This window comes from Temnothorax nylanderi, unplaced genomic scaffold, assembly GCF_030848795.1.
Source record: "Temnothorax nylanderi isolate EJ_2023f unplaced genomic scaffold, tnyl_v1.0 TNYL_tig0028_pilon, whole genome shotgun sequence".
NCBI lineage: Eukaryota > Metazoa > Arthropoda > Insecta > Hymenoptera > Formicidae > Temnothorax > Temnothorax nylanderi.
The window spans coordinates 1,072,964-1,100,870 of NW_027249090.1; the positions used below are offsets into that span (position 1 = coordinate 1,072,964).

At 38.7% G+C, this 27,907-nt stretch overlaps 2 protein-coding genes and 1 long non-coding RNA gene across 8 annotated transcripts; 1 reads left to right on the plus strand and 2 right to left on the minus strand.

Annotated features, from left to right (window-relative positions):
- Positions 1 to 534: 534 nt before the first annotated feature.
- On the minus strand, positions 535 to 4,842 carry LOC139770291 (uncharacterized). The gene is made up of 5 exons (XR_011717708.1): positions 4,735 to 4,842; positions 2,714 to 2,946; positions 2,558 to 2,631; positions 1,272 to 1,361; positions 535 to 1,189 (listed from the first exon to the last, which is right to left on the minus strand). It is a non-coding gene; the product is annotated as an uncharacterized lncRNA (long non-coding RNA).
- Positions 740 to 23,062, plus strand: Pcl (polycomb protein Pcl). Of its 4 annotated transcripts, none has more exons than XM_071702157.1 (10): positions 740 to 879; positions 963 to 1,163; positions 1,282 to 1,467; positions 1,946 to 2,118; positions 2,406 to 2,601; positions 2,722 to 2,972; positions 3,940 to 4,140; positions 4,275 to 4,518; positions 4,701 to 5,626; positions 23,044 to 23,062. In XM_071702157.1, the coding sequence occupies exons 1-9, from the start codon at positions 751 to 753 to the stop codon at positions 5,622 to 5,624; spliced, it is 2,505 nt and encodes an 834-aa protein (XP_071558258.1). In that variant the 5' UTR covers positions 740 to 750; the 3' UTR covers positions 5,625 to 5,626; positions 23,044 to 23,062. The 4 variants fall into 4 exon arrangements, with proteins under 4 accessions (XP_071558258.1, XP_071558257.1, XP_071558256.1 ...); XM_071702156.1 differs by lacking the exon at positions 23,044 to 23,062 and adding an exon at positions 7,051 to 7,933; XM_071702155.1 differs by lacking the exon at positions 23,044 to 23,062 and having other exon boundaries at positions 4,701 to 5,973.
- Positions 13,976 to 25,952, minus strand: Sk2 (Sphingosine kinase 2). 3 transcript variants are annotated; one of them, XM_071702160.1, is made up of 8 exons: positions 25,622 to 25,951; positions 24,402 to 25,229; positions 17,544 to 17,895; positions 16,781 to 17,152; positions 16,091 to 16,335; positions 15,921 to 16,019; positions 15,220 to 15,359; positions 13,976 to 15,141 (listed from the first exon to the last, which is right to left on the minus strand). In XM_071702160.1, exons 2-8 carry the CDS (start codon positions 24,961 to 24,963, stop codon positions 14,953 to 14,955), a joined length of 1,959 nt encoding a protein of 652 aa, XP_071558261.1. In that variant the 5' UTR covers positions 24,964 to 25,229; positions 25,622 to 25,951; the 3' UTR covers positions 13,976 to 14,952. The 3 variants fall into 3 exon arrangements, with proteins under 3 accessions (XP_071558261.1, XP_071558262.1, XP_071558260.1); XM_071702161.1 differs by having other exon boundaries at positions 15,921 to 16,013; positions 24,402 to 25,952; XM_071702159.1 differs by having other exon boundaries at positions 24,402 to 25,951.
- Between the last annotated feature and the right edge of the window lie 1,955 nt (positions 25,953 to 27,907).

The window sequence follows — 27,907 nt, forward strand, 5'->3', positions numbered from 1 at the left end:
GCCGATCATATGGTCGCGCGACCGCGTACCCGTGCGAATTGTGTAACGTTACTTGTGAGTAGGTGGCGACGGACGGCATGGACGGTTCGCGATTTATTTGCATCTTCGGTCGGACGCGCGTGGTGGCCCGTTGCTCGGACGCTAGCTTCCCTAGCGTCGTCGCCGATGATCTGAACCGTATCGTCGTGTCGTCCCGTTAATTACATTCGTACACTTTCCGATCGCGGATTTACGCAAGTATTCACGATAATCCACGTACGTATACGATTTTGAAAACTGTATTTAAAATTTTAGGGGGGTTTTTCCGTTGCGTCCTCGGTTGAGAGATTTTAAATTTTAGTCAAATGTATAGGTTAGCGTACAACGATCTAGAATCCTAGAATCCTAGAGCGTGTTCTTGTTGTCTCTATTGTTTTTTTTTTTTGCATAACGGAATGATTGGAAAAAATCATAAACTAATTGCTCATGTTCCTGCATTGGTATAATCAACTTCGTGAAAAATATTTGAACAAAAAAAGTGAAACAAAGGCGTGATAAGTTTAATGATTTGTCGTTTGTTTTGTCATATTTATGTCATCATAAACGTTTAATCCGTAACAGAGGTTAAAGATACGTTTTACAGGGATAATTATTTATAAGATATATAGTTTCCTTATTGTTGTAGCTACGACTTAGCTTCTAGTAAATGCATACTCGATCATATTTGATTATTATAGCTATACTGTTTGTAATTTAGAAACAGGGTAGAAAATGTCAGAACCGGAGGAAAGTCTGGCGGCGCCCGATAGTACCACAAGGGAACAGCGGGTTGGCTTCTCTCATGGAGATGATGTTCTTCAACACAGAGATGGCAAATATTACCTTGGTACAGTTGTCGAGGTACGAGCAAATATATATATATATTCTTCTTTAGCAGTACTCAATAGCGACGATGCAACGATACTGAAATTATTTCTACATAGGTGGACTTGGCTAGGGAAAGATGTCTTGTCAAATTTCTGGACAACACATCTTCCTGGTCGTCGTTTAAAGAGCTGACAAAATTGGCTATGCCAGACTCGGATGTTATGTGTGTCCTTTGCAAAAAATCTCAGCCTAAGACTGACAATGACATTGTTGTTTGTGACAAATGTGGCCGTGGCTATCACCAAATGTGTCATCAGGTGCGCATCAGAATACTTTTTGATATCTGACATAATAGAAATAAGTTGGATTATTAATCAGAAACCGATAAGGATATTAGAGTATGATTTAATAAATGAAGAACATACGCATTTGTAGCCTGAAATACCGAAACCAGAGCCGGGTTTTCACTGGCTGTGTAAAAGATGCACAGATAGCCAGCCACGTACGCGTGAATCCTGCGAGCCAAAAAATTCTATGGTTAAAGCAAGCATCAGAAAAGTTTGCAGCGGTAGGGACCAACCTCAACCACCACCAGATGACATGACAAAATTGCCATATGATGTAAGATTTAAATATAAAATATGTTATTACTCAAATGATTTATAGAATTATATTTTATACATATGTAAGGCAGTTCACACACACTTTTCGTAGAACGTAACAGTAAGGTTTCGACCAATTGCATTGCTCGATTCTTACTTCTACGGTTACAGACGGCTGAATCGAGCAACGCGATTGGTCGAAACCTTACTGTTACGTTCTACGAAAAGTGTGTGTGCCCTGCTTAAAGGACGGTCTACAATAACCGTAAGAGTATGCAGTAAGACGTAAACAGTAAGCTACTGACTAATGGGATTTTTGCGATTGAAGAATAATCGACTGCGGTTGGTCAATAGCTTACTGCTTACGTCTTACTGTATACTCCTGCTGCCATTGTAGACGACGCTTAAGATAATGTGCTCTGAATTTATGAAAATAAGATTACTCTACATGTAAGATGTTTTTATTGTATATAATTGTATATAATATATAATTTCAGCCTAATATGTTAAATTGGGATAATCATCACAGAGTGAACGCTGAACAAATTTATTGTTACTGTGGACTTAATGGTGAATGGTATGCACAGATGTTACAATGCGGTCGTTGTAAACAATGGTTTCATGAAAAGTGCATCAGGTGCTTAACTTATCCCTTGTACAGTGGTGATAGGTAAGTACAAGTATAAAAATGGCAGATTCAATCAAATTCAATTTGAATATAGATATGAATATACAAATTTTATTGAAATATAGGTTTTCGAACCGCGTGAATTACCATTGTCATCTCATACATCTTCATTCACAATTTTTAATTTTCTGATTAACTTTTTATAAAATCGAGGCATACGTAACATGAAACTTGGAATCCGCTGACGAATCGATTGCTCTTATATGGAGCCACGCGTTACCTCATGCAAGTTTTCTTCACAATTTTAAATTTATTATTAATTTTTACAGATTTTATGTATTTGTTTGTTCAACGTGCAATCATGGGAAAGAATTTGTTCGGCGTTTAGAAATGAAGTGGGTAGATCTGGTGCACCTGATGTTGTACAATCTGACTGTTTATAACGCTAAAAAGTATTACGACTTGGACACTGTTATTATACCTTACGCAAATGACAACTGGTTGACTCTACAGCTTCCACCACGGGTAGGAGTCGTCAACATTGGAATATACAGTCTACAAAACAAATTATTTTAATTTGTATTATATTTTAATGGTAGTATTTGATAATTGTAGTTTATAATAATATTGTACGTACACTTTTAGATTAGAGATGTCAGTGTTGAAGTACGCAGAGAAACAATATTGACAGTATTGATGAGCAATAGAAACAGGTTCAAGTGCGGTAAAGAAATAAAAAAGCGCACTACAATATGGGGCCTCCGTGTCAGACTGCCGCCACCTTCTCCATTTATCAATTTTCCAATGTCCGGCGAGATAGATGATTCTGTGTTACGTGGATGTTGGGCTGGTAATAAAAGACTGCAATACCTTCCACCACCAACAGAGTTAGTATGGTATGCATCTCATTGAAGTACAATACAAAACTAATTATTAACCCTAATCCCTCCAACCATGCACTTTCGTGTCCCACGTGTTTCTAACGGTCGTTCGTTTCGGAAAACCAACGACCGTGGAATAATCCTCCCACCCCTAAAAAATGTTGTTACAGTAGGGAACATCAGGTAGAAATTTCAAAGCCCTAGCTCATTTACTCTCGAAATGGCAAACAGTCAAAATCGCGTTGGGACACGAAAGTGCATGGTTGGAGGATTACGTCAGTGTTGTGTGTAGGTAAGTGAGAATTTTTTTTTTCGATAAAAATTATTTTTGTGTACAATTTAAGCGTATTTCAAATATTTTTGTCGTTAAAAAAAAATTTGACATTCCACAGAGGACTATATGGCTCAGAGGCAGGCGGAAGGGTGGGGAGGAGCTATGATTATAAAAAAAATTTGATTTTTTTTACATAAAAAATATCTGTCACACTTCAAATTCGTCTTTTCTTATTCAGAAATTCTTTTTCTAACATTCTTAAAGTCCTTAAAGTCCTTCTGTACCATTTAAAAATTACCTTTGCGGCGACGAAATTAAGTATTCCTATTTAATTAATAATTATCTCATATTCTTTTTCTCATTTTTTTTCACTACTTTTAGCTTTAATTTGCGCATCAAAACATTAAATTTCGTCAATTTGTTCGTGAGTTATGATTTTTTAAATAAAACAAGTCGTAACATGAGTTTTTCAACGTATAATTGTTGTAAAAAAATATTGAAATAAATGATTTCAAAATTTTCTTTACATTGATTTTCAGTCGAAGGTATAAAGATATATTATAATAATTTTTGGGGAATTTTTCAAAGCTATTCGAAAGTGCATGGTTGGAGGAATTAAGTGGCGGAAAAAACGTTGGAGGGATTAGGGTTAATTTTTGTCATATGTACATTAACGTTTGTACAATATGTTAAATTTAATTATTTCAGTCCGGTGAATTTGCCAGAAAGTACAAAACAATTGATCGCATTAAAGCAAAAGGCATCAGATGATGTAGAAATTCCTGTGAGTCCTACGCATCTGGTCATGCGAGGTACACTTTATCAAAATTCGGAAGCAGAGCAAAGTTCGTGTCCAAGTCCACCTCCATTAACAGAATCCAGTCAATCAATAGAATCTTTAAGAAACAGGTGTACTATTTTTATACACATATTTATTTACGATTTATTAAACTGTTTTCTTGAAGACAACATAGGTTTAACCATTTTTAATATATTTACCCTTTTATATGTGTATAAAATATAATATTAAATTATTTTTGCAGATATTGCACTATAGGCGGCGGTTTTGTAAAAAAATCATTCCCATTTCCTAAGTTGAGTGTACACAGAAGACTTCGTCGTCTATTAGCATTAGGCAATTCACGGAAAAGAATGCTACGTAAACAGAAGAAAAGAGATAAAGCGTGTGGAGATAGTACTAAGGAAATATTAGAAGACCGAGAAGCAAGATACAGAAAAGCAAGGATATTATTGAAAAATGCCATTGCCAAGGTAAAGGAAAGGAAGGTAAGCTTAACTTCACATTCATGTATATAAACGCGTGATAAAATAATACGATAGTCATTTAACTTTATTATCTACCCTCGGGAAAAATAAAAGATTGCTTACCGCATTATATTTTTCAATATGCGGAATGTATTATGCCTTATGTACAAGAATAATAATGCCATTTTTTTCCATTAATACAGAGCAAGCCACAAAGTTCGGAAGCATCCGATTTACCTCCAACACCGCCAACTTCCGTTTCCGGACCACCAACACCACCAGCTACAACATCGGGTATATCCGAGCTGTCTGTGCCTAGTTCCGTGGATCTAATGCATCCTCTGCCACCTTCGACGCCTGCGGACACAAGTGGGGACGAAACCAGTTCAAGAGGCACTCTCGATTCTTTTATTCCACCACCCAAAGATTTTCAAGGAAAGAATAATCCATTCAGTGATTTAGTAGGCACACCTTGTAGCCTTATTCAACCAATCTCGAGTACACCGTTACCTTACAACCAGTGTCCCATCACCCTGCCTTTGCCACTGACGCCTGTGATCTCGCAACCGCCGGTGGTACGTCCAACCAAGAGGCAGTTATCGGAAAAGGATATTATCGTTGACAGAAACGGGCAAGTGAAACGTAGAAGGCAACATCGACGGGGACGTCCACCCATTCAACAGCAAGCCCAGCAACAATTTCAGCCTACCGCCAGCAAGACGGCGGCTATTCTACCGGCTCGTAATAATGAAGTTAAAAGTGAATTTGCCAGGAATTTAAGAAGTTCATTTAATGGTGCTGCGAGCAGTGCAAGTAGTCAAATTGGGAATTGTGTGGATTATGCCTTAAATGGTAGGAGATTGAGACAGCGGCAAAGTAATGATAAATTACCTCCTCCCGATCCGCAACCACAAAGAAAGAGCAACATGTCTTCATCTCCAAAGTGTTCGCCTGTGAAGCAAAGTGCGCCTGACATATCTCTGGACGATCTAAAATCATCGGTGAATATTTACTTCGGTGCAGCTAATAGAATAGCTGCCGGTGAACAGTTTGTCATGAAAGCGAAGAGGATAGGGCCAAACGGTCAGACACAATACCTCATCGAATGGGAGGGACTCAATACTTAACGGTAAATAATCCGCTTACTACGAATATATTGCAATCGTATACAAATTTTAAGTTGAGATCAAGCGTAAGATGGCGATCACCTATATCGACATCTTATAATCAATTCTCTCAAGTTGCTTTTACAGCAAAATGATTGTGATCGATTGTTTTGCGTTACATGCACTGCCACTTGTTACGTACATTTCATTAAATTGTATTTATCGGCGTAGAATATGTGAATGTTCTTGTAAACGTACGTTTCTCATTTCATTGAATCAACCTTGCGAGAGATTTTTGTTACGCTCAAGACATTACTTATTGTTAGACAATGAATCATCGCCGCATTTAAAATAAAATTGATTTATCGAATAGTGTGTCAAATTATATTAATCAATAATTTCTTTTATGTTCATCTATTTTCAATTACAAAAAAAAGTATACGATCCATGCTGATTCTCGACGCGTACATCTCACCGTTTACACACATACATCTACATACATAATGAAACGAATACACACGCCGAAATGCTTGCTTGAAAAAAAACGTTTGCAAGAACAATCGGATGTATTGCTTATCAACTGTAAATAGTGTAGCATAGTAGACTTACGGAAGTATTGACGATGTAATCCACGCGAAGAAAGTTTCGTGTGACTTACATTCGTTTACAGAAAGATTGGCCAATCGTCTTCTCTAAGTATCAAGGATAAATCACGAGTATGAATCAACAAAAAACGAATTGAAGCAGAAATTTGTTCCTCTTACTTGTACTAACGTACTAACGATTGTTGGTTAGCAGTAAAGAGTAAAGCAAAACAAACATCCTGCAAAGGTTATTTTTCAATACACTGGTAGAGAGATAATCGTCGCCTTCTGTAACTTCATTGTCTTGGATTACATTTTACTTACTCTTTCTGTAGATAACAATACGACGCAAATCAAAAATTCTCAAGAAAGGAACTTGTCCTAATTTTTACAATTATGAATCAGTTTACACGTACATGATATTGAATACATTAAAAGAACGCAATTGTATTTCTCATACAGGTCAGACTTAAATCAATGTACGTACCTGAGACGATGAAGGCACAGATTTAGCATTGCTCATTATTATACAAGACTAAGAGAAAACGACACACCTGTTTCGTACCATTTGAAATTAAAAACGAACGGCGCACTGAATATGTAAGTAATTGGCCAAGTTATCTGTGCAAAAGTAATATCGTGAATATGGACTACTCAAAACTGTGTTATCAGGCACACAATACGTGAGCTCATTATTGTGTAGTTATGCACTGTAAAAACGATCTTCATGCATTAAACTAGAAGCTAAATTACTATTGTACATAAAATAGGTTGATATCTAAACTGTCATGTAACACAGTTAGATATGGTAGTCAGTAAATGTAACAGTGTCGCAAATTATCTTACAATAATTTTTGATACAGATTATTTTATACAACTCTGGATCCTGCTGGGATTATTACGTAAGAAGCATTTTGTACCTCAAACTGCACAGAATCTATGGTCATAACTTACTAATCAGAAAATATAAAGCAACTATAAGCGATATAATATAAACATTGCAGTAGTAACCATTACTAGAGTCTCAAATCAAAAGAGCTTATTAGAAAAGTGAATTAAGCATTTCGTTTTCGATCTATGATGAATTATAGAAATTCGCTCTTGCAATGGAACTTTATTTTATATTTTGCAAATGCACATGTTTATTCATGACGTGTTCTAATGGGAAATTAATGTACAAATCCTCATTTCTTATTCTTTTCATCAAACGAAAATTCTATCAGAAACAAAAATTTTGATAGTTTTTTATGCACGATCGTAATAATTTTGTAGAAGCGCATTTGCAATTTTTAAATATAATTCATTCTTATCGAATTTTGCTTAAATTCAATAAGTGAATATCATCCTAGATAATTTCATTTCGAGTTTTTCATTAGATTAAAATGACGAATCTATGAAGAAAACTTATGCTTAAACATCAACATTATAAAATATAAGTATTCATCATTGCTATTTATTTAAATTTCTTAAATGTAATGCAATGGCAACTTTTGCATTTTGGTTTCTTGGAAGAGGCTCAAGCAATCTGAGGCCACTGTGGTATGAAATGAGAGATTCTTTACAAATTGTCTTTTTATTATAGTCGTAAGATTTTAGCAAAAATGAGTGTGTCAAAAATTTTGAATCTTCCTTTCGTCAATTTTTAGACAAATAATTTTTGTAAAACATATACAATAGTAGAGTTTTTCGCATATTTCGGCAACTCACGTTTTATATAAATATTTCTCCCATTTTTTGTAATTACATATATTATATATATATATATATATATATATATATATATATATATATTATATATATTAATATATATATTATATATATATTATATATATTATATATATATATATATATATATATATATATATATATATATAATATAATCGTGAATACGTTTTTTATGTAGTTACAACAATTTCAAAAACATCTTTTTCGATTCATACCACAGCACACTCTATTGATATCTCCTCTAGAGTGATACGTAGGTAATATTGGACGAAGACAAGAAATGGACACTGCCAAATTTCTAAGTTATATTTAATAAACGACGTCGGACATCGTTGCGTTATGATATGTAATGACGTTTAATTAAGTGGAATTGCGATTCATACTTGTCGCCGCGCGTTATTTCACACGTGAATTTCGCGGAAGACGTATCGGTAAACTTGTGACGAAATTTCAACGAAAACCGTTTCATACGTTGTGTTTGCATGCATACGCATCCAAGTCTTACTGAAAGTGAAATAAAGCGTGAACTTTAGCGTTTCCCACATTTGATGTGAGAGATGGCGTAGGGGAAGCAAAAACTCAAATAGCTTATCAAATTTGTATGTAAGAAGTTGAAGAGGCGTATATTTGGTGCATATTTCTACAGCTTGATCTCTAATTGCACGATAATACAAGGGCGGAATCTAGGACATAAAACGAAAAGATGGACATAAGACGAAAAGAAACACAAACGTAGATTAGGGCTTTATCCTCCTCAGTTAAAGTGAATTGTAAAGACTGCAAAAACCGTGGTATTGTAATATGCTATTGCATTCTCTAACCCTGACCTGGTATTTATTATATACCTTGTTTTCCTTATATATACGTAGCAATGAAGTAAGTCCCATTAGGCGGTAACTAATTATATCTATCTGCATATAGCTTTATCGATATACCTATTTGAAGCGATAATGTGATGAAATGGCTAAATATAACTTCCTAGGTTTCATTATTCACAAAAAAGAAATCACTAGTGCTGTTTTATGTCATACATCTGATATGAGAACTAATATTTATTAATTTGTATTGAAAAAAATTGATATTTATCAGGTCAGCGTTATAGCGAAAAGCGAGAGTTTCGAGCATTTTTTCCCTCTCAAATTTGTCATTTAAGAAAAAGGCCATGGATGATTTATGTAAAATCTTGTTGTTCTATGCTTCCAGATTCGCCCTCGAAAGAGTATTACCGCGCGATGTTAATTAAGTGTGGCGTTGTTTATTATTTATGAAAACGTTTCTCTTTTTTAAAATGCGCGAAAGCGGCGTTTTGCGAGTTTTAGATTCTCCCATGCTCATCTCCGTCGATTTAACGATCCTAAAGCGATGCGAGACGATTCGACGATCCGTTGCCGTTTCTTTCCTTTTACCGTATTAAGTAGGATAAACAAAGGACACTGCGTCGCACCGATGGTGCGTTACTAATGATTTAAGCCATTTAAGGCGATTGACCACGCGTTCCAACATCGGGAGCGTCATCTTCGCGACTTCGCAGCGTTTTTTGTACGAGAGTTTACACCCGATTTCTACACGTGTCCGTAGGGCGAACGACTCGCGATCGCGCCGATCGTCCCTATCGCGCGTAGAAATCGAAAAGTTTGGAAAGGAGAGCCGTTAAAGTTAAAGTTAACGCCGCGCGTAAGTCCGTGCCGGCTCGCGCGGATTTTTAATCGCCGCGACGAAGCGCGGGCCCCCCCCCCCCCGCACGTCCCGCAGAGCCGAGGGAGATGTTGTCTAGTTAATTAATCGCTATCGCGAAACACGAAGTTCACGTTTCGTTCGGCCGTGCGTGTCGAATCGGCGCGTCCGTGCGCGTCTAATCGGAGCGGAACGTGCGCCGCGCGACGAGGGAGATCGTAAGAAGGCGAAAGTTATACTGCCAGTATCGTGTGTACATATTATGTGACTCCCACATCCTCCTCATCGCCCGCCCGCCCCCCCCTTCCCTTTTTTAACGTATTAATATCCTTACACACTTACACACACACATCCAGCGTAGCGCATATAGTTGATACGTTATATTACCGTTTGTATGGCGATTACAGAGCGTGCGATAACGAGCTCGAGGGAAGCTCGGCGTGTTACTTCCAGAGCGGATTCCACCGTCGCGTCGCCGCTCTCGGCGGCGTATTCTAGTGTTCTTCGTTATGAGATTTCAATCGCGGGACAATGGAAATTATGATATCTCGGCACTCGCGATGCGTTCTTCACCCACGGCGCGTCCTCGACTGCTCGAGGAGAACCAAAGAGTTCCTCGAGTAAGAGCTTACCACCGATTAGACAATTTTTCATATGTCCGTCCTATGTTTCAATTCTGCTAATTACGAATTTATATTTTATTCTTGTTTGTTTTATAGACTTATTATGGTCAAAATAATATTTATACTTATAAATTATTAAATTCATTTTTTTTTTTACCAATAAACTTCATAGGCACTGACTCGAATGTTTTTGAAAAGCGCACCACCATAGTCAGCTTGAAAGTTCTTGGCGAACGTTATTTAAACTTGAGGAACTCTAAGGAGAACCGTGATCGAGCGTTCCCGGAGTCACTTTACGCAATCCGGAGATTCGTGTGATAATCAACCCCGATTTGGCCTTCGGTCTCTCACCGAAATCAAAATCCTCGGAAAAAACGCTCGCGCGAGCGAAAACGCTTTAGCCAATGCATTAAATTAGCGAGCTGTTACTTGTAAATTTAGAGTATTCTACGTTGTTGAATGAAACGTTCTCCGATCGGTCGGGCTGTCCAACAGGACCAGTTGTAAAGAAAATTTCGACCACGTTTGTGGAATTTGTATTTCATATAACACGTTAAACAACGCGTTGTAAATTATTTCGCCGTAACGTTAGCCGAAATTGAGAAAAGACGAGACCAACTCGATTGTTGTCGATTTTTCGCGATCACGAAAAATGCAAAAAATTTATTTTATAGACACAACGTTATTTTACGACATTTTCTTCGATTTTTTATAAGACACACAAATTCGAGTGCTGGTTGGTCGAATACAGAATACATCGTGATTCGTTGCGTACCGGAAGGTGTCCCGCTTGTTTGCTAAAAGTATTGTATTTATGGAGTCGGCAGTTTTGTTCACCTAATAGCGGTATACTCGATTGAGGCAAAAGCAAAGCGCGCCGATCGTTTCTGACGATTATTAGTTCGATGTATAAGTAGCGTGCAACGCGTATCACAAAATTTTCGTACCAGCAACGTGTTCGTAATAAATTATACCGTTATAAATAAATATAGTTTCGACAATATTGTAACGTGAGAGTCATTTTCGCGGGGTGTTCATAATTTCGTAATTCGATATAATTCTCACAACGAAAGAGACCCAAACGACAGCGTCCACACGTGCCAACGGCGTTGGTAGTCCCTATCGTTCGAGAGAGAGGAAAAAAAAGAAAAGAGGGAAGGGAAAAGAAGAGAGAGAGAATTTCGCCGCTCGAAGTCCAAATTCGTAGGGATTATTTTAGGTAGTAAGTACTCTCGCGATTCCCGTGCGATTTTGCAGCTAGTATAAATTTCAAAAGCAGGCCTCGCCGGGAGGCGAAATGAGATCGATTCTGTAATCTTCTGTGCGGAGAGACTGTGCGACTCTGAAACGTGTGGAAAAGTGAGGCGTGGAGGAGCGCATCCGCCTCGAATGCGAATGCACTTAATTTGCTTGTTTGTATGTGTGTGTATGTGTGCATGCGCGTGTATGTATAAGTGTACATTTGTGTACGTGTGTACGATAAATTTTAGAAAGAAAGAGAGCTGATTGATATTTCGGAATTAATAATTTGTCATCTCAGAGGCGATAGGACGCGGATACAAAAAAAAACGAGATAAATGCGTCTGTCCCGATCCTCCGGTAATTCGATTGGGAAACTCCGCGGGAACCGTCACCGTTTACGAATCTCTCGGTTCCTTCTTCCCGGACTTTTTTTTTCGCGCTCGCGCGCGTGTCGCTCGCGCGACCCGCGGGGAGACGACGTTTCGGCCGTTTCGCCAAAATTGATGTGTGATAGAACCATTTATCTCCGCAGATCTCCGAATTTTACGTTTCTGCGTATATTTCCATTTTTAATGTTAATTCAGTAGCGGACTCTGTATATATACACCGCCTGCGCTGCGTGCGAATATTGCGATTGTTGCCTTGGCCGATATCCTTCCCGTAGCTTTCTTCTCCGATCGTTCGAGGACCCTCAGAATCCTCGGGACAGCGGCCGATCGACCTTTCGTTGATCGATGAGTTTCTAGCGCGACTAAAATGACAAAAAATTCATCATTATTCTTCGCATTGTATATACAGCCATCGCTCAGCCCGTTCTGAAATCGATTTCCTCAGGATAAACTGCCAGACTTGTTCGAGGAATCGTTTTCGTAACGGGAGTTAAAGAGACAATCGTTCGTTGAATTTTCAGTCGGAGCAAAAAGCTTTCCCGTAGAATTCTTCCTCGAGATAACGTACAACGACACGTACGACGTCTTTATGACTCGCGATTTTGTTATCAATTCCGTAGGCGACCCAGACAACACACACACACACCGTGTCCAAAATCGGGACGTACGTGAAGTCTGGGGAGTGAAGCCTCGCGACGAAAAGAAGATCGAGGGAAACGGAAAGGGATCGGCCAGGGCATTTTTATGTTTATAGTATATATACGGATATGTATACACAAAATGCTCTGGAGTTATCGCCGATTTCATCGATCTACGGGATTCTCTCGCGCCGATGTAGGGAAACGCGACTTCTGAAGTATTTTGTATCGGCGCGCGGCGATTCTTCTCGCGATCTTTCCGACCACGAATTTTTTCACATAGATCCAACTTGGTTGGGCCACGAAGTAAAAACAATTTTCAATGCGAGATTTATATTGTCCGTCGTTACTTTTGTCACGATTTCGCTACCGAATTGGTGCGAGAGAATCCGTAGATGCAAGCGTATAACGGCGACGGTCTCGGGGACGCACCCGTACATGCATATAAATAGTTTTACTTAAGATTATCTTAACGAGCTACAATTCTGTCCCTTCTTTTTTTTTTTTGTCTTTTTCGAGCTGTCGTCGTCGACAGCTCTCACGACGCGACGCGCCGTGCCGTCGTCGCCGCGCCAAGCCGCGGGATTTGCGTGTCCAATTTTTATCGCACGGCACGGCACGACCGGCGACCGGCGCTCGCCTGTTGGGGAACCGTGCTCTCCGTGTTCATTGTTGTTTTACTCAGCTTGTGTAAAGAGACTGATCCATAAACACCTTCACTCCTTATCATTTTTCATACTTCATCCGTTTTTCATCGTCATCGACTCGAGTGACGCTCATACGGAGACCCACGTACAAAAGGGAGGTTTTAAAGCGAGAGGGGAAAAAGGAGACGAGGTCGATCGACGACGATCGACGATCACGAACTCGCTGTTGTAAAGAGAGAATAATAAACGATACGTGTAGACCTAACACAACGGCAACCTCTTGCCTTCCGTTACCCAAATATCTCCTTATGAATATTAATACCGAGGCAAATCCCCCAACATTGCACGTGTCACGGAGCGTTGTATGAGTCGCGTTTCTGAAATGCGGCAACGGAGTGAGCGATCGATCCTATCATTTATTGTTTTATAGCGTAAACAACGAGCACGAAATTTAATCAATTCAATGAATTACGACGCGTTTGGAGATTGATTTGACTGCGTCCGAAGAAGATGTACGTGTTTCTATCGTGTTCACCATTCTCATTGAGATTTATCGCATTTAGAATTAATTATTCATGAATTGAGGAGGTCAGGAACAGGCTCACAAATTGATGACGAATCATCGCTGGCTCCTGGATGCGCGTGTATCGTATATGTGGTGCTCTCTTTAACAGACACTTTAGTGAAACGATTCCCAAACTTTTTAAACTCGTGTCGCAGTACTTTCCTACCACGAGAAAATGTGGCGAAACTATAAATGTAACTGTACATGATATCGAGTTAGGATTATGTAAGTGACGAAAGATGATAAAAATCCGGGAACGGAAAAAGCTTGGTTTAATAAAACAGCTTTCAACCTCAACTGCGTTTATTAAGTATAACATCGCGCATGAAAAAAGAAACACTGATTTTAATTAAAGGGGAAATTTAATTGGGAGAACTAAATCTCAATATTTGCATTCCAAGAATGATATACGTATCATACGTAATTAATTTCTGTGTGATTTTACGATTTATAATTTCCCGTCATGAGTCATTCTTTTTACATGGAAATAAAAGTAATAAAACAGCTCGTATGTAACCAAACCGATTGCTGCGGCATGTTACTTATCGTTAAAATACTATTTTATTTATGCAGCATACATATCAAATCGTAAACAATGCAGTATCATTTTACTGTGCGTTAGATGTAAGACGCAAACGTATTAAAATGTGATAATAAAGTTTACACTTTTCTGATGTATTTGGTTAGTATTGATTCGCAAAATATTTGTGTAAAAAAACACAATTCATTAATTTATTTAACATGGTAACAAAATATAGTATCTTACGCGTAATATTATATAGTTTACAATAGTGAGCACAAATAATATCATTATGTTGCATGTATAGATACACTGTACAAACTGATAGAAAACTTTACAAAATAGCTAAATGTATCTATTAAGATGCAACAGATTTAACCCGTCCAGCTCTAGCTTAATAAATAATTTATATATATATCTATATATATATAAATTTATATATATATCTATGTATATATATTTATCTATCGATCTCTTCATTATAAGGAGGGAAAAGAATTCTTCTTGAGCGAGCGCATCGCAAGTTAATAGATTGAGATTTAAACAGCCTACATAGATTGTCAATTTAAAGTTTACAATCCGAAATACCTTCATAAGATATTAATACATATTAACAGTTTGGTATTACTAACTAATTTACTCTAAGCTAACCTAGAACAAATCCTTCATAGGATTATATCCGAAGATTATTTGATTTTGTTGTTGATATCGCCATGTTGAATATACATGATTATCATTTATGTCAGGGTGTCATCACCGATGCTAGAGAAGAGAATATCTCAGCTTGCAGCGGTCCGTAATCAACTTCTTCGCCGTCTACAGTTATATGTCCACTCGTTCCTTCCATAGGTTCTATCCGGAATGCCTTCACAGGTATCATATCAACGCCAGGACAAGTCACATGAGTCCCGCTACTCAGGCCTAATAAAAACTAATAAGCGAATACGAGTGTTACATGAGCCTACTGTTTTCTTTTTCTTCCTTTATCCTGCTTTATAACATAGCTTACTTGTACTAAGTTGGCCCGTGTGATACCGGCTTTAGCTATTAAAAGCCAAATAATCCCATCTTCTAATGTAGCACGTGGCGCAAAAAAATAATCCTGGCCCAAATGCGTTTGATAAGCTGCATGTACCATTATAAATTCTCCTGAAATTTTAAGCATAAAACCTTCTGTGTATACATAAACACACCATAAAATTCGTCTTTGATTTACATGCATTGTAAAGGATAGTATAAAAATTCTATGAAATTATTTTCTCAATGCATCATACATATTGAGCATTGTATCGCAACTGAAAAGTGCTACATTACATTGTAAATATTTTTTCCAAGTATGATCCATTGCATTCGGCGTTTTATTAAGTGGTACGTGACGTTACTTCGAATTCAACTGGAGTTAAAGGGTTAATAAGTGATGCATTACGCGACAACCTTTGGCACCGTATATATACGACTATATTATATGACAATTACAACAAATACACGTCTTTGAACTCATCTTTCATAAACGAATCTTATAAGCTACAAATGTTACAATTAAAATGTTTATCCCGCCTATATAATTTCTAAATACTTCGGTAAAAAATTTAATCAAACGTATATTTATAAGAAAAACAGATTTAAAAAAAGAAATTTGTTTAAAATTTTCAAAAGTCCGAAATTCGAAATGCCAGTACAAGACTTTCGTTATTTAAGCAATTGCCTTACCTTGAACTGTTGTCCAGCAATTTGAGAGTTGCGTTGTTAATGCCGGAAGTGTAGATGACGGCCCATACATAACTTGATTGTTACAGATGTTTTCTGCACCTTAACGATATAGATTTATCATTATGGATATTATAAATTCAATAGAGGTACGTTCGATTTTAATAACATACCAATCTCTGTGCTATCATTGTCCTCCATACTGTGATAACTCGAGGCCGAACCTGTGCTGAAATAAGTTGACTTCGCCGATGTTGCGGAGTAGAAACTATCAAGCCTGTGCCTCCTCTCGTTTTCCGTCTCGAGATTCAGGTTCTCAGTTATCACGTCGTTATCGTCGCAACCGTTTAAATCGTGAGATGATTCACCGAAAGTATTGTAGAAACCTTTCGGTTCCGATTCTGGTTTGGCACAACACCTACATTTATATTTTTGTTTCTCATAAATAAGCTCAATAAATAGCGAAGGAAAATGGTATACATAATATATCATTTTCCTCGTTTAATATATAGCATTTGTGTAAAGTTATCGAAAATATTTTCAGATTAGGAGCAAATTATTGAACTCGAATATGCAGTGTGTATATATACTTGAAATTCAATACACACACAGCATACTTACAGTAACACTGTTTTCGAGCAGATTCAGTTTCTTTGTATCTCCAAATATATAAAATATACGAGCTTCGAAAGAATCGATGATAGAACTTTTGTACGTGTACTTTGAAATCATCATTGATATCTGGCGCGTGGCACGTCGACAAACGGTCACGCTGCCGGTCGTGCCTTAATATTAATACATGCGGTTATCTGTCATTACATTCTATTAAAAAATCCATTATAATCATTACGCTGGATCATTACCTGTCCAATTCGTCGCCGTAACTTCTCGAATGCGACAGTATGTTCTCCGCGACATAATCCTTGTGATATATATTGCCGTTTTCCATATTTTCCGTCGGAGGGACCTTGTTGCAAGGTAAATACGATACTTTGCCTTTATACGTTCTCAATCCTATTAGGCGCGCTACGCTCCATACAGTAAATCTTTGGCCTCCGATAGCGCGTAGTCGTTCACTTTCTATGTCAATGTCGGCGAGCAGACCCCAACCCACCGACAGAAACGAGAAAAGGATCTGATTCCTTGTTTCTACACGCACGATGTCCATCGATGTCCTTTTGCACTTGACCGCCGATAGCGCGCTGATAAGCAAAGGATTGCGGTCGTATGGCTCTCTGAAACATCATCCTATTCTTAGACCGACACACCTTTAGCCATAACTTTATCGAGATATCAACAGATCAAATAAAAGTGCAAGACTTTTCTCGATCATAAAATGGATAATCCGCTTAATACTGATATATGAGTTTGAGCAACGCGAGTTGGAATGATAATAATCAGCAATTGCGTTTTCTCACGCAAGGCAGTTCTTTCGAAAACTTTATCGACATCGTGTTTCATATGAATCATTTCGTGGAACGAGACCGATAATGGAACGTGAGTTCTATTCGAATTAAGTACACGTCATAATCCACGAGTGATTTCGTCGAAAATTTTCACGTGATTACATGCAATTCCGTGACGAGAGACGACGATAAACGCGTGAGATTAAAGAGGAGGACCTACTTCTTGGCATAGGCGATGGACTTTGCTAAGCCGTTGCCGGAGCCGCATGGTATCACCCCGAGCGGCAATTCGTGCAGAGCCTTCTCCCAATCGGGCCTTTGGAAAAGTCCGTTCACCACCTCGAAGACGATTCCGTCGCCACCGACCATCAGCAGGCCGCTCCACTGATAAATATCCCTCGTGCGCACGAACTCGCGGGCGTAATTGGGACATTTGGTAATGTGAATCTCGTACGATGTCTCCGCTTCCGACAGGATTGGATGGATCCTCTTCTGGAAGGTTTCCCTGCCCCTGCCGGGTCCCGATTTCGGGTTCAACAGCACCAGGAGCTTCCGATTTTCGCCCGGACACGCTGAAACATTAGCGAGAGAATGCAAGAGTTATGCATTGTATTCGTCCCAGAACCTTTTTACTATTATATCTTATTGTTTCGTCGTTACCGCTACTTGAAAGACATGATTTCGCGGTTTCTAACAACCTCGAGAAACCTAGCTTCCTCGGACAAACAATTCCGAAACATATGCGAGATATTCGTCTTGTAATTTGTGCACACTACAGTTTTTCAAAATAATGCGTTCCAAATCTTTCTTCGGACAACAGATACTTCCGAAAAGCGATAAAATGTTTAGGTTCAATGGATTCCTTATCGCTGAATCCGTCGATTCTTATCAGACTGTCATACTCATTTCCGGAGAAAACGTAGAAAGCTCGTCTTGTGTCGCAAAAAGTTGCTATTGTTCGGTATATGCAAAGTGCATTACGTTCCTCTTTATCACCTCGAGAAAACTTTCGAAAAAACGAGAATCCGGCTTTAAAAAGTTCTCAGCATTCTGCTGCATCTCGTACGAATCGACGTGCAAACACTTACTTAAATCGGTAAATTATAAACGTTCCGCTATTTAATTTTAATGTTTCAATACATTCGCAACTGCGTTACGAAATACCTACGCAGAATTAGATTGATGTTCGCAACACATTTTTGTCATATATCGAGGCTGATATATTCGTTTTAGAATATATACTTTGACAAATGACTTGACACCGAATAAATAACAGTTTAATCATGATTGCACAATAGGTAGCAGTTCTTTGTCTTCTATGTACGACGCACAAATATCAACATTTATCTCTCCTCTGACGAGACGTGAAGAAACAACACGTGATGTAAAAAAAAGGATTGATTTAAGAGGACATAATTTAGTTTTTCGTAGCATCCGTGTTAAGCGTGTTAACGCCGTGTAAAATTTATCGTGCATAATCAGCGCCTATGTTCAACAATGGATTTATAATTTATACAAATGTGCTTATACAAGTAATGTAATCTATAAAAATAACAGTCGCATCTTGATATGCGACTGTTGATTTATTACCCAAATTCCAATAAGCAGAAAGCATGCATATTTTGCAAAAGAAAGCCGTCTATAAGTTATTATAGTTACTGAAGCAACAAACAATAAATGATCGCTTTTTTGTATTTAAATAATAAATATTAAATGCGCTTATGCGTTTCCACCTTTAACAAAGAAGAATATAAAAGAAAATCCCCTCTCACTCTGCTATTTCACAATTATAATTTGCAGTCGTCAGAGGTCGATCACGCACGTGTCACCAATCTCGGTAGCTTATGTCCTCATATTGTTAATATTTAAATGATCGTGTATGATATATAAAACAGGATTAGAAAAGGCTTTCATTACTTTTCAAGAAGAGCTGGTTCTGCCTTTAAATTTATCATTTATTTACTCGCGATAAAAGATAAATGCAATCTAATGTTAAGTCAGTAGCCTGAAACGTTCAATCCCATAATGTATTGTCAGCAATAATAAGATAAATGATATACATCCGATATTTTTTTAATGCTATCGCTAAGCCGCGCAAGATTGGCGACCATGTTGAAAGCGCTGACGGCACATTATCGACAGAAATAATAGAAAACGTCATAATATATTTGCGCGAGAGTCATTTTGCTGTTAGCATAAGTGTCTTCTATTAATGGGACTCGCGTAATTCTTCTTTGGGTAATTATCATTTCATGAATGTACGTTAAAGATTGGTAATCATAGTTTGCTGTCTCACATCTACGATTTATTGATAAGAATATTGAACGACATCACTTGTTCAATTCGAACGGAGCGTAACTATTCGTTATCTCTGATTTGAAAGGAATTTTTAACGTCCCGCGTCTTTCTTCGAGCGCATAAATTGTCACGCCTGCAGTCGCATAGATCGCCGCTGCATAAAAGGAATAAGAAAAAAAAGGATATCGCGAGCGTTGGCTCAGTGAGGCCTTTCTATTTTTAAATCGAGGCTACTTAAAGCGTCGCGAACAAAATTCAAGGAGATAAGAAACTAGCTGAGAACTTATCGCTTTCTGGAAGACGCGATAAGTTCGTTAAACGCGCACACGCGGAGCGCACAAACACTCGGCTTTCTCGTAAAAACTTTCCCGACGTCAGATCGCTTCGAGAGGCGATTATTGTTTTTTTTAATCTTCTATATCAGTGTTTACCGTAAATAATGCGTTACGTAACCGCGAGCGCGACGCAACCTGTGCCGCGGTAATTCGTTTACAAGCACGCGATCTTTTCCGACATTTCCGCGTTCGCGGAGTAAAACGAGCGAACACGGGCAAAATATGTATCTAAATAGGCCGATACTTTCGATAGCGCCGACGTCATTGCATAATTAAGAATATAACGCTATTACGAGCATTAATTGCGCATACGGCACTATGATACAAAAGAGAACGAACTAAAACTGTTAATTTATTATAACGAAGTTTAAGCGGCCTTCAAGGGTTATCAAGAACAAGATAAAGCGGATTATCATTACTAGAATAAGACGTGACATATCTCGTATCGCACCTTCATGTAGAGATTTATTATCTGCCAATATACACGCGAATATTTCGAAAAGATTAATCCACCGTCTGACATGCGCATCTGAAACGTGTGAGAAACTAATTGCGTTACAAGATTTATTAAGATTTTTTTACAATTTTGATTTTCGACGATGACACTATGTGCATTATGAATTCAACATGTGTCAAGTGACAATCGACGTCTACAAGATAAATGTCTACTTGATCGGTGATTTTTGCATACTGCATTCTTCAGATAAACATTCTTCAGATAATCGATCAGCTGGATTGTAACGTGTTCGTACTCTGCACTCGATGCCCGAGGCTAACAGGAAAAGATACCGGACTTTGCCGCACTGAAGGACAAACGTTATTACCGTAATGGATATCATTTCGCAAACTCAAGTTCGAACTCGAGTAAAACAGCGTACTGGACTTTCCTCTTTATACTTCAAAGTGATCGAGACGCCTGTATACGACAGCAGTGCTGAATCGCGCGCGGTACGCATATGTGTGTGTGTGTGTGTGTGCGCGCGCGCGCGCGCGCGCGTGTCGCGGAAAGATATCAATCGCGTATACGGATGTTGAAATCTTGCCAACGTATGCCAACAGGAAGATCGGAAAAATCAAACCCGGAAGCCGCGTTTCGCAATCGAAGCACCTCTTTTCGCGATGCGCGCAGCGCGATACGCGGTGTTATGGCAACAAACGTTTGCGGTCAAGCAAAAGTCATAAAGTAGGCCGGTATTCATAATCGGTTCTTATTTCAAGACCGTCTGAAGTAATGTCTTAAGATGCTAATACGGCATACGGCTCTGCGACTGGTTCATGACATCCTAAAGATTGTACTTAAGACGGTCTTAAATATAAGAGCCGACATAGGCTACGGTCAACGTGACGCTACAAATGCTTTGGAGCGTTCTTCTTCTCCTTCTTTCTTCATTGAAAGAAAAGAGAAGAGGAATGCTTCGAAGCATTTGTAGCGTCACGTTGACCGTAGCCTATGAATACCGGTCGTAACGTCCCGCGTATTTTGTTTGCGTGATAAAAACATATGAGCGATGCAAGAATTGACGAGATATCGTAATTGCGCAAGGGGTATTAGGGAGTTTGTGCAATACCGTCTTTCAGACACGGTAATCGTATCTCAATTGTTCAGATACATAGTGAATGTATCTGAACAATTCAGATACGGTTACGAGTGCAGAGTACGAACACATTACAATCTAGCTGATCTAGCTGATCGGTTATCTGAAGAATGTTTATCTGAAAGACGGTATTGCAAAAACTCCCTATTATCTGACGATGCTCGATGTTGATCGACGAAGTTATTCGTATTTATAAAAAAAAAAGCTAAAACAACTATCAATCATGATTTTTTAATAACGTTGCATAAGTGTTCTATTCACCTGCAGTTTTTCTTGCACGTTCAAGGTGCAAACGTGCGAAGAAAACACACGATAATAACTAACGTACATATGTCCATATGCAACCAGTTGAAATCAGGTCAGACAAAACTCCGGATAGATATAAAAAAGGTAAAACGTCGAAACTATTGATATTTTACGTATTACCTAAAACTATTGCAGGTAAATTCATTTACACCTGAGTGAGTTGATAAAGTTGATAAAGCTTTATGGCCATTGATTGATTTAATTCCCTAAAAAAATCCATTGTTAACTAATCTTTTAATCATGTTGCTTTATCATAAATTCTTTAACAACGTCTTCTTACTACAATGGTCAGCATTAAAAAAGATTGATTTTAAACGCGCTAAAATGTACGCAAAAATCAGTGTCGGTATAATATATAAATCTTGCTCATAAATCTTCAAACTGTTTTGTGAACGTTTTTAAAAACATTTTGCAATTATTAAAAAATTGTATGCAATAACTGGGAATTTATCAATCACGGTATTGCTCCATCTCATACTCGCGGAACAAGTGGAAGTGTCAAAATATTGCATTGCAAAAAACAACATCCTATTTATGAAGATTCCCCGCGAAGTCCCCAAATGTCACATTGTGAAAAACTGTATTATTTTATTTCCAAGATTCCTATCTCTACGAAGTTTTCGAAGTTGGTTGTGAAATTATCATTTAGATATTATCACTTATTGTACATAAACTGAGAATGTGACGCCAGAAAAATATTAGGCACGTGCTCCTTATATCTTCATTGCTAAAACTTAAATCGCGAGATCACGTGGACAACGCGATACGCGATATAACGACTGGAATTAGAGATTACATAAGAAGTTATGGTAACGGGTACTGCGGGAACTAATCGCCAGGCTAGGGTACACGCGCTGTTTCCAAGTGCGCGTTACAGTCTAGATATAATTGCCATTTGCATACAAAAGCGTTGCACGTAGGGAGCATAAGTGATCATTATATATTCGATAATACACGCGTTACAAACGCTAGTTTGCGTTGCAAGAAGAGATGAGTTAAAGGTCTAACAATAAGAAAAAAAAATGTAAATCAACAAGTTGTCTCTAGACTTGTGCGCGCGCATGCTTTTGTAGAAAAGAATCCCCAAATATATGTGAATTTCTAAAAATATATTATCTCTAAAAAAAAAATACATGAAAATCCTTAAAATATATTATCAATATATTTTATCAATATCTCTCTTTAGTTTTCAGACTGAGAAATTAAAGAACTATTTTATTTCCGACATTCCAATGGAGTTTATGGAGTTTACGAACAAAACTATCCTGTCTGTGAAATATCTGAGAAAAGGGAGAGAAAAATAAGCTGTCAAAACGGAAGAATTTGTGGAGCTATGACACAACTAAAATTGTTTGACGAAAACTTGCTTGAAGAGAGATATTTCTAATTTTTTTGCTTTTTTAGAATTTGTTCAGAAAGATGTTATTTTACACTTTTATTTACTTTTCTACGGGTAAAACCCCTTTCATACCCGGCTTGTACCATTAATAACGAAACATGCTGTATAGTCGTGCTTGACCCGATCGCTAAAAACGAGTAAAACCTGAATGAAGAATAATCTTCTAGCATTCATTCTTATAAATGCTAGAACAGAGCTTATAAATGCAAGATAACGTGATACGCGAATGACGCATATGTTATTGTTTTACGATGAAAAACATGGGAAACGGATAATTGTAGTAATAATTTACGAGCTGCGAAATCATCCAGGTGTTTCTTCTACAGATATATAACTACATAAATAATACTAATTTCCTAGTATAGATTCAATTATCCTACATACGTTCGAGTACGTAGTATATAATAATCCATATCACGATTAAACGATACATATATAAAATTCAATCTACGAGATCGAAATACAAGCAGCAAATAGTAGGTTGTCGCGTAGAATATTTATTTCGTTGGTGCACTACGTGGTATCTGCTAAATCTCAGTGCTTTCTCTTGGTCGCTACATTTATTAAACATTTTAATTTCACGAAAAAAAAATACATGTATCCATATTTCTTGCTATAAGTCATTGTATAGAATTTTTTATCATTCTATGGAATTTTCCGTTAAAAGATTTGATGAAAATATAGCAACCAACATTGGGATTAGAAGATACCACTCGGTACACCAACGAAATAAATATTCTGCGTAACAACCGGCTAATCGTTGCTTGTATTTCAACCTCGTAGATCGGATTTGCTCAGTGATGTAACACAGATTAAGATCTGTTTTAAATCTATTTACCGCCTTTCAAACGTGCGACCGGATGTATCGCCGGATGCCGTTATTGCCGTTATACCCCGAGTACCTACGAAAGGTCTATTTACCTGAAAGAAATCGACAGAAATTGACTTGGAGCAGATATCATCAAAACGATAGAATATTTTATCGTTCATATCGACGATCTTATCCAGCTAGCGTAAGACGCGGAATCGTATAAAATACATCGTTAATCAACGCTTCATTTTTTCGCTCCGTGTCCAGACGATCAATGAGCGAAGGAGAATCCTCGACGAATTAAGGTCCGATTATCGAGATTGTTGACACTCACCCCCGACCAGAGTCTCCAGGTTTCCGTGGCTTGGGCTCATCAGGTTCTTGGGCACCGGCACGTTGGCGACCAGGCACTTGATCGCCAGCCGCCACCTGCTCGCCTCGCGTAGGTTGTCCTCGTACCTGTCGAAGCTGCGAAAGCGCAGGGTGATGGTCGTGCGCTCGCGCCTCAACGTGACCTTCATGCGCGTCTTCTTGAGCGTGTACGCGTATATGTACAGGTAAGCCGACGTGTCGAGCTCGTCGCAGTGCTGGTAGAGCTCGGCCGACTCCACCAGCTTCATCTGCGACTTGGACGCGCCCGGTCGGCAGGCGCAGCTGCCCGCGTTCCTGCGCTTCGACCGCATGCATCTGCAGCCGATTATGTCGCCGAGGGCGATCGTCTCGATCTTCGCCGCCCCGTTGTGCTCCTTCTGCAGACTCAGGCCCTTCTCCGTCAGCTTCACCTTGTAGTACGTGTTCCGCTTCGACGTCACGTAGAAAATCTCCTCGAGGACGGCGCTCGAGGCCCCTTGAACGCTGTCCTCCATCGTGCGCCGATGATGCTTGCGTTCCACCATTTGAACGGGAGTCGGAAGGTAACTTGAAGCGAGAAAAAACGACCCCCCCGGCTCCGATGTCCACGCGCCAATATATCTGTATCGACTGTATCCGTATCTGTCTCTCTTTCTCTCGTTTTCGCTTTATCGGCCAAGTGTTACCGATTTCTCGCTGATTTCTTATCCGCGCGCACACGGCGATCGATCAGGCGACGATCGCATGGGAATTCCGAATTCCGACGGGAGATGATGAGTAAACACCGCCGTAAACACGGCGATTATATACGCTGTAAACAAACGATAGAGCCCAGGATTATCTACACGCTCACGCCGCGCCGCGCCGCGCCGCGCCGCGCCGCGCCGTTCGGCGCTCGATAACGTAACGTAACGATAACGAGAAAAGATCGGTCGGCCGGCGTTCTGTCGTCGGCTCACGATACGGCTGACGGCCGCTCTGCAGCACGTGTAGACGAGCGGGCGGACGGGCGCGAGTGCCTGCCGATGATTATCATCGAGGGCGCCGCGCCGTTGGGAGGAACGTCTCTTCCGTCGAGCCGAACAACTCTCGCGGGGTTTCCTTTTTCCGCGACTGCCGCGTAACCCTCCTGAACGCTAGGAACTCACAGATGTCATTCGACGATCTCGAGACCTCGAGACAAGGACCACCACGCGCACGCACCTGATTTTGCCGTTACGGGATCGAGCCTTAGGTCCCGCTCGCCGACGGACACCCGCTTAACCACCACTGTTCACCAGTCACCACCGCTCGGACTCGACGCGCTAACGACAGTAACGAGTGTAACGACTCGCGCGAGCGGCACTCCGAGGTCTCCGAGCTCCGAGTGACGTCGCCCGACGTGTGTGATTCAAATGCACGGGTGTCGCGACGCGGCGAAGCCGAGAGACGGCTGGGACGGCTGCTCCATGCCGTTCAGGCCCGTATTTATCGGGGCTGCTAACCCTGCCTAACAAGAGAGCCAGCTAGCCAGCGGAGCCAGCCTGCAGCAGCAGCGCGTCGGCCGTCGCGTCGCATCTCCCCACTACTACCGCTTAACCGCTAGCACCGCTACCCTCTCTACTACGGTGCATATAGCTTGTCTTGCCCTCCCCTCACCCCCGTCCCTCTTCCGCCCGCTCCTCTCCCGCGCGTCGGCAAACGGAGTTGGAGTTTCCAGCTGCGCGGTGAACTTTAAGGCTGCGCCACGAATGGGAGTTCTGTTATACTGCAACCATTCTGCACGTAACAACTTGACGATTAGTTTTTGTAACAATAGAATAGTTTAATGAGGTAAACGGTAATTTGGCTCGTTTGTGGAGAATGGTAACGAGCCGAGTTAAGGCCTGATACAAATCCGAGCCTACAAGTCCGTGCAATGACACAAGCGTCAATTATATTCCTTATGGACTTTTCAATCAAATTTGCTTCCAATAATAAACTTCCAATATTCCTTGACACTTCTTTTATAATGAATATATCATGTTATATGTATAGTAAGAAAGCAAAAGATAAACTATAACTTGTGTATCTCGAAATAGAAGTTTATGTGTGATAAAATATATATTTGCTTTAGATTAGTAAAAAGAAGAAGCGATAGAGAACGTTAATTTCGTAAACGTTAATAGCGATATCGAAGCTGACTTGAAACTTTGTGCTCGTATTTGTTTGGGTGTTTGTTTCTTAATTCTTTTTTCTGTCTCGACTGATTATCTGCCCCAATTTAGAACATATACTACCACTATCTAAGCATTTATTAAATTTTATACTCTTTCTTTCTCTCTTCCAACTGTCTTAAAATTATCATATTTAATAAAGGCAACTCACTGAGTGAGGTAAGAATGTGCGATGATGCTATATTTTTACAGTGTGAAGCAGCTTTAAAGCTTCTCCGTGCAAGAAAGAGGAGGAAGCAGAGTGTGCAGTTGCACGATAAAGCAACGGACAATAAGGTGGCAAGGGCTCCTTATCGTAAATATTGTTACTGTAAATAATGATAGAATTCAAAGAAATTCATAGGAATTGCGACGAACAAAACAAAAGACTTCCATAAATATATTATTATTGTATCCTCAATTAAATAGCATTTCTATGCGCTAAATATAGTTTCGATGTTCTCTATTTATTATATTATTATCATTATTTATTATCATCAGATATATTATTATCATCATTATTAATATCATTATTTATGAGAAATTTCTACGAAAGTATTGATATTATAAAAAATTTTCTAGAATCCAATTTATGAAAATTATTGTATTTAAATATAAATACGCATATACTTTGTTTTTATGTATATTATTATTATTGTATGTGTGTGTTTTTTATTTTGTTTATTCTCTTCGTTGTTATTTTCGTCGTACAGCCTAAAAATATACATTAAATCGGTATACTTTAAGCAGTCCGATTAGATATGTTAGTCTTAATATCACATTTCTCGCATATATAATGAATGTCTCAGCAATTCTCTCCCGAAATGAATAAACATCTTCAACGGGGCAACAAACTTATTAAATATAATATCTCAAATTGAGATTTTTAAAACTTTTTGTAACATTTTTTTTATTGTTATTTTATTTTAAAACAAGAGCGACATATATATCAGCGACGATAATCATAACGAAAATCTGTATCTGTACCTTGAACTTTGAAAGATGTTGTTGATTGCATAAGTATATGCGTTAACTAGGTTTTAGATTTTTCTTTTGATATATTTATTTGCAAAGATTTCTTTTTAAATTTTTTAGTTCATTAATTTCTATTTTTTTTTAATGTTCGATTAAATATCTAAATCTCCGCAAGCGAAAAATGAATCAAAGTTTATTACGCTTTGTAATTACAAGTTACGACCGGAATTATAATTTTCGGTATTTAGAAGTAACGTCAAAATGTATATATTCTTCTGATAACAATCTTTCGAAAGTTTCGTATTCCTACTATAAAAAAAAGAATGTATTCCACCCTTTT

Coding starts and splice junctions, on each gene's coding strand:
- Pcl (XM_071702157.1), top strand. CDS start 751: ATGTCAGAACCGGAGGAAAGTCTGGCGGCGCCCGATAGTACCACAAGG. Junction 880..962: donor ACCTTGGTACAGTTGTCGAG/GTACGAGCAAAT, acceptor ATTTCTACATAG/GTGGACTTGGCTAGGGAAAG. Junction 2,119..2,405: donor CCCTTGTACAGTGGTGATAG/GTAAGTACAAGT, acceptor TAATTTTTACAG/ATTTTATGTATTTGTTTGTT.
- Sk2 (XM_071702160.1), bottom strand. CDS start 24,963: ATGGTGGAACGCAAGCATCATCGGCGCACGATGGAGGACAGCGTTCAA. Junction 17,153..17,543: donor TCCATCGCCTATGCCAAGAA/GTAGGTCCTCCT, acceptor ATGATGTTTCAG/AGAGCCATACGACCGCAATC. Junction 15,360..15,920: donor TTGCTGGACAACAGTTCAAG/GTAAGGCAATTG, acceptor TTAAAATTTCAG/GAGAATTTATAATGGTACAT.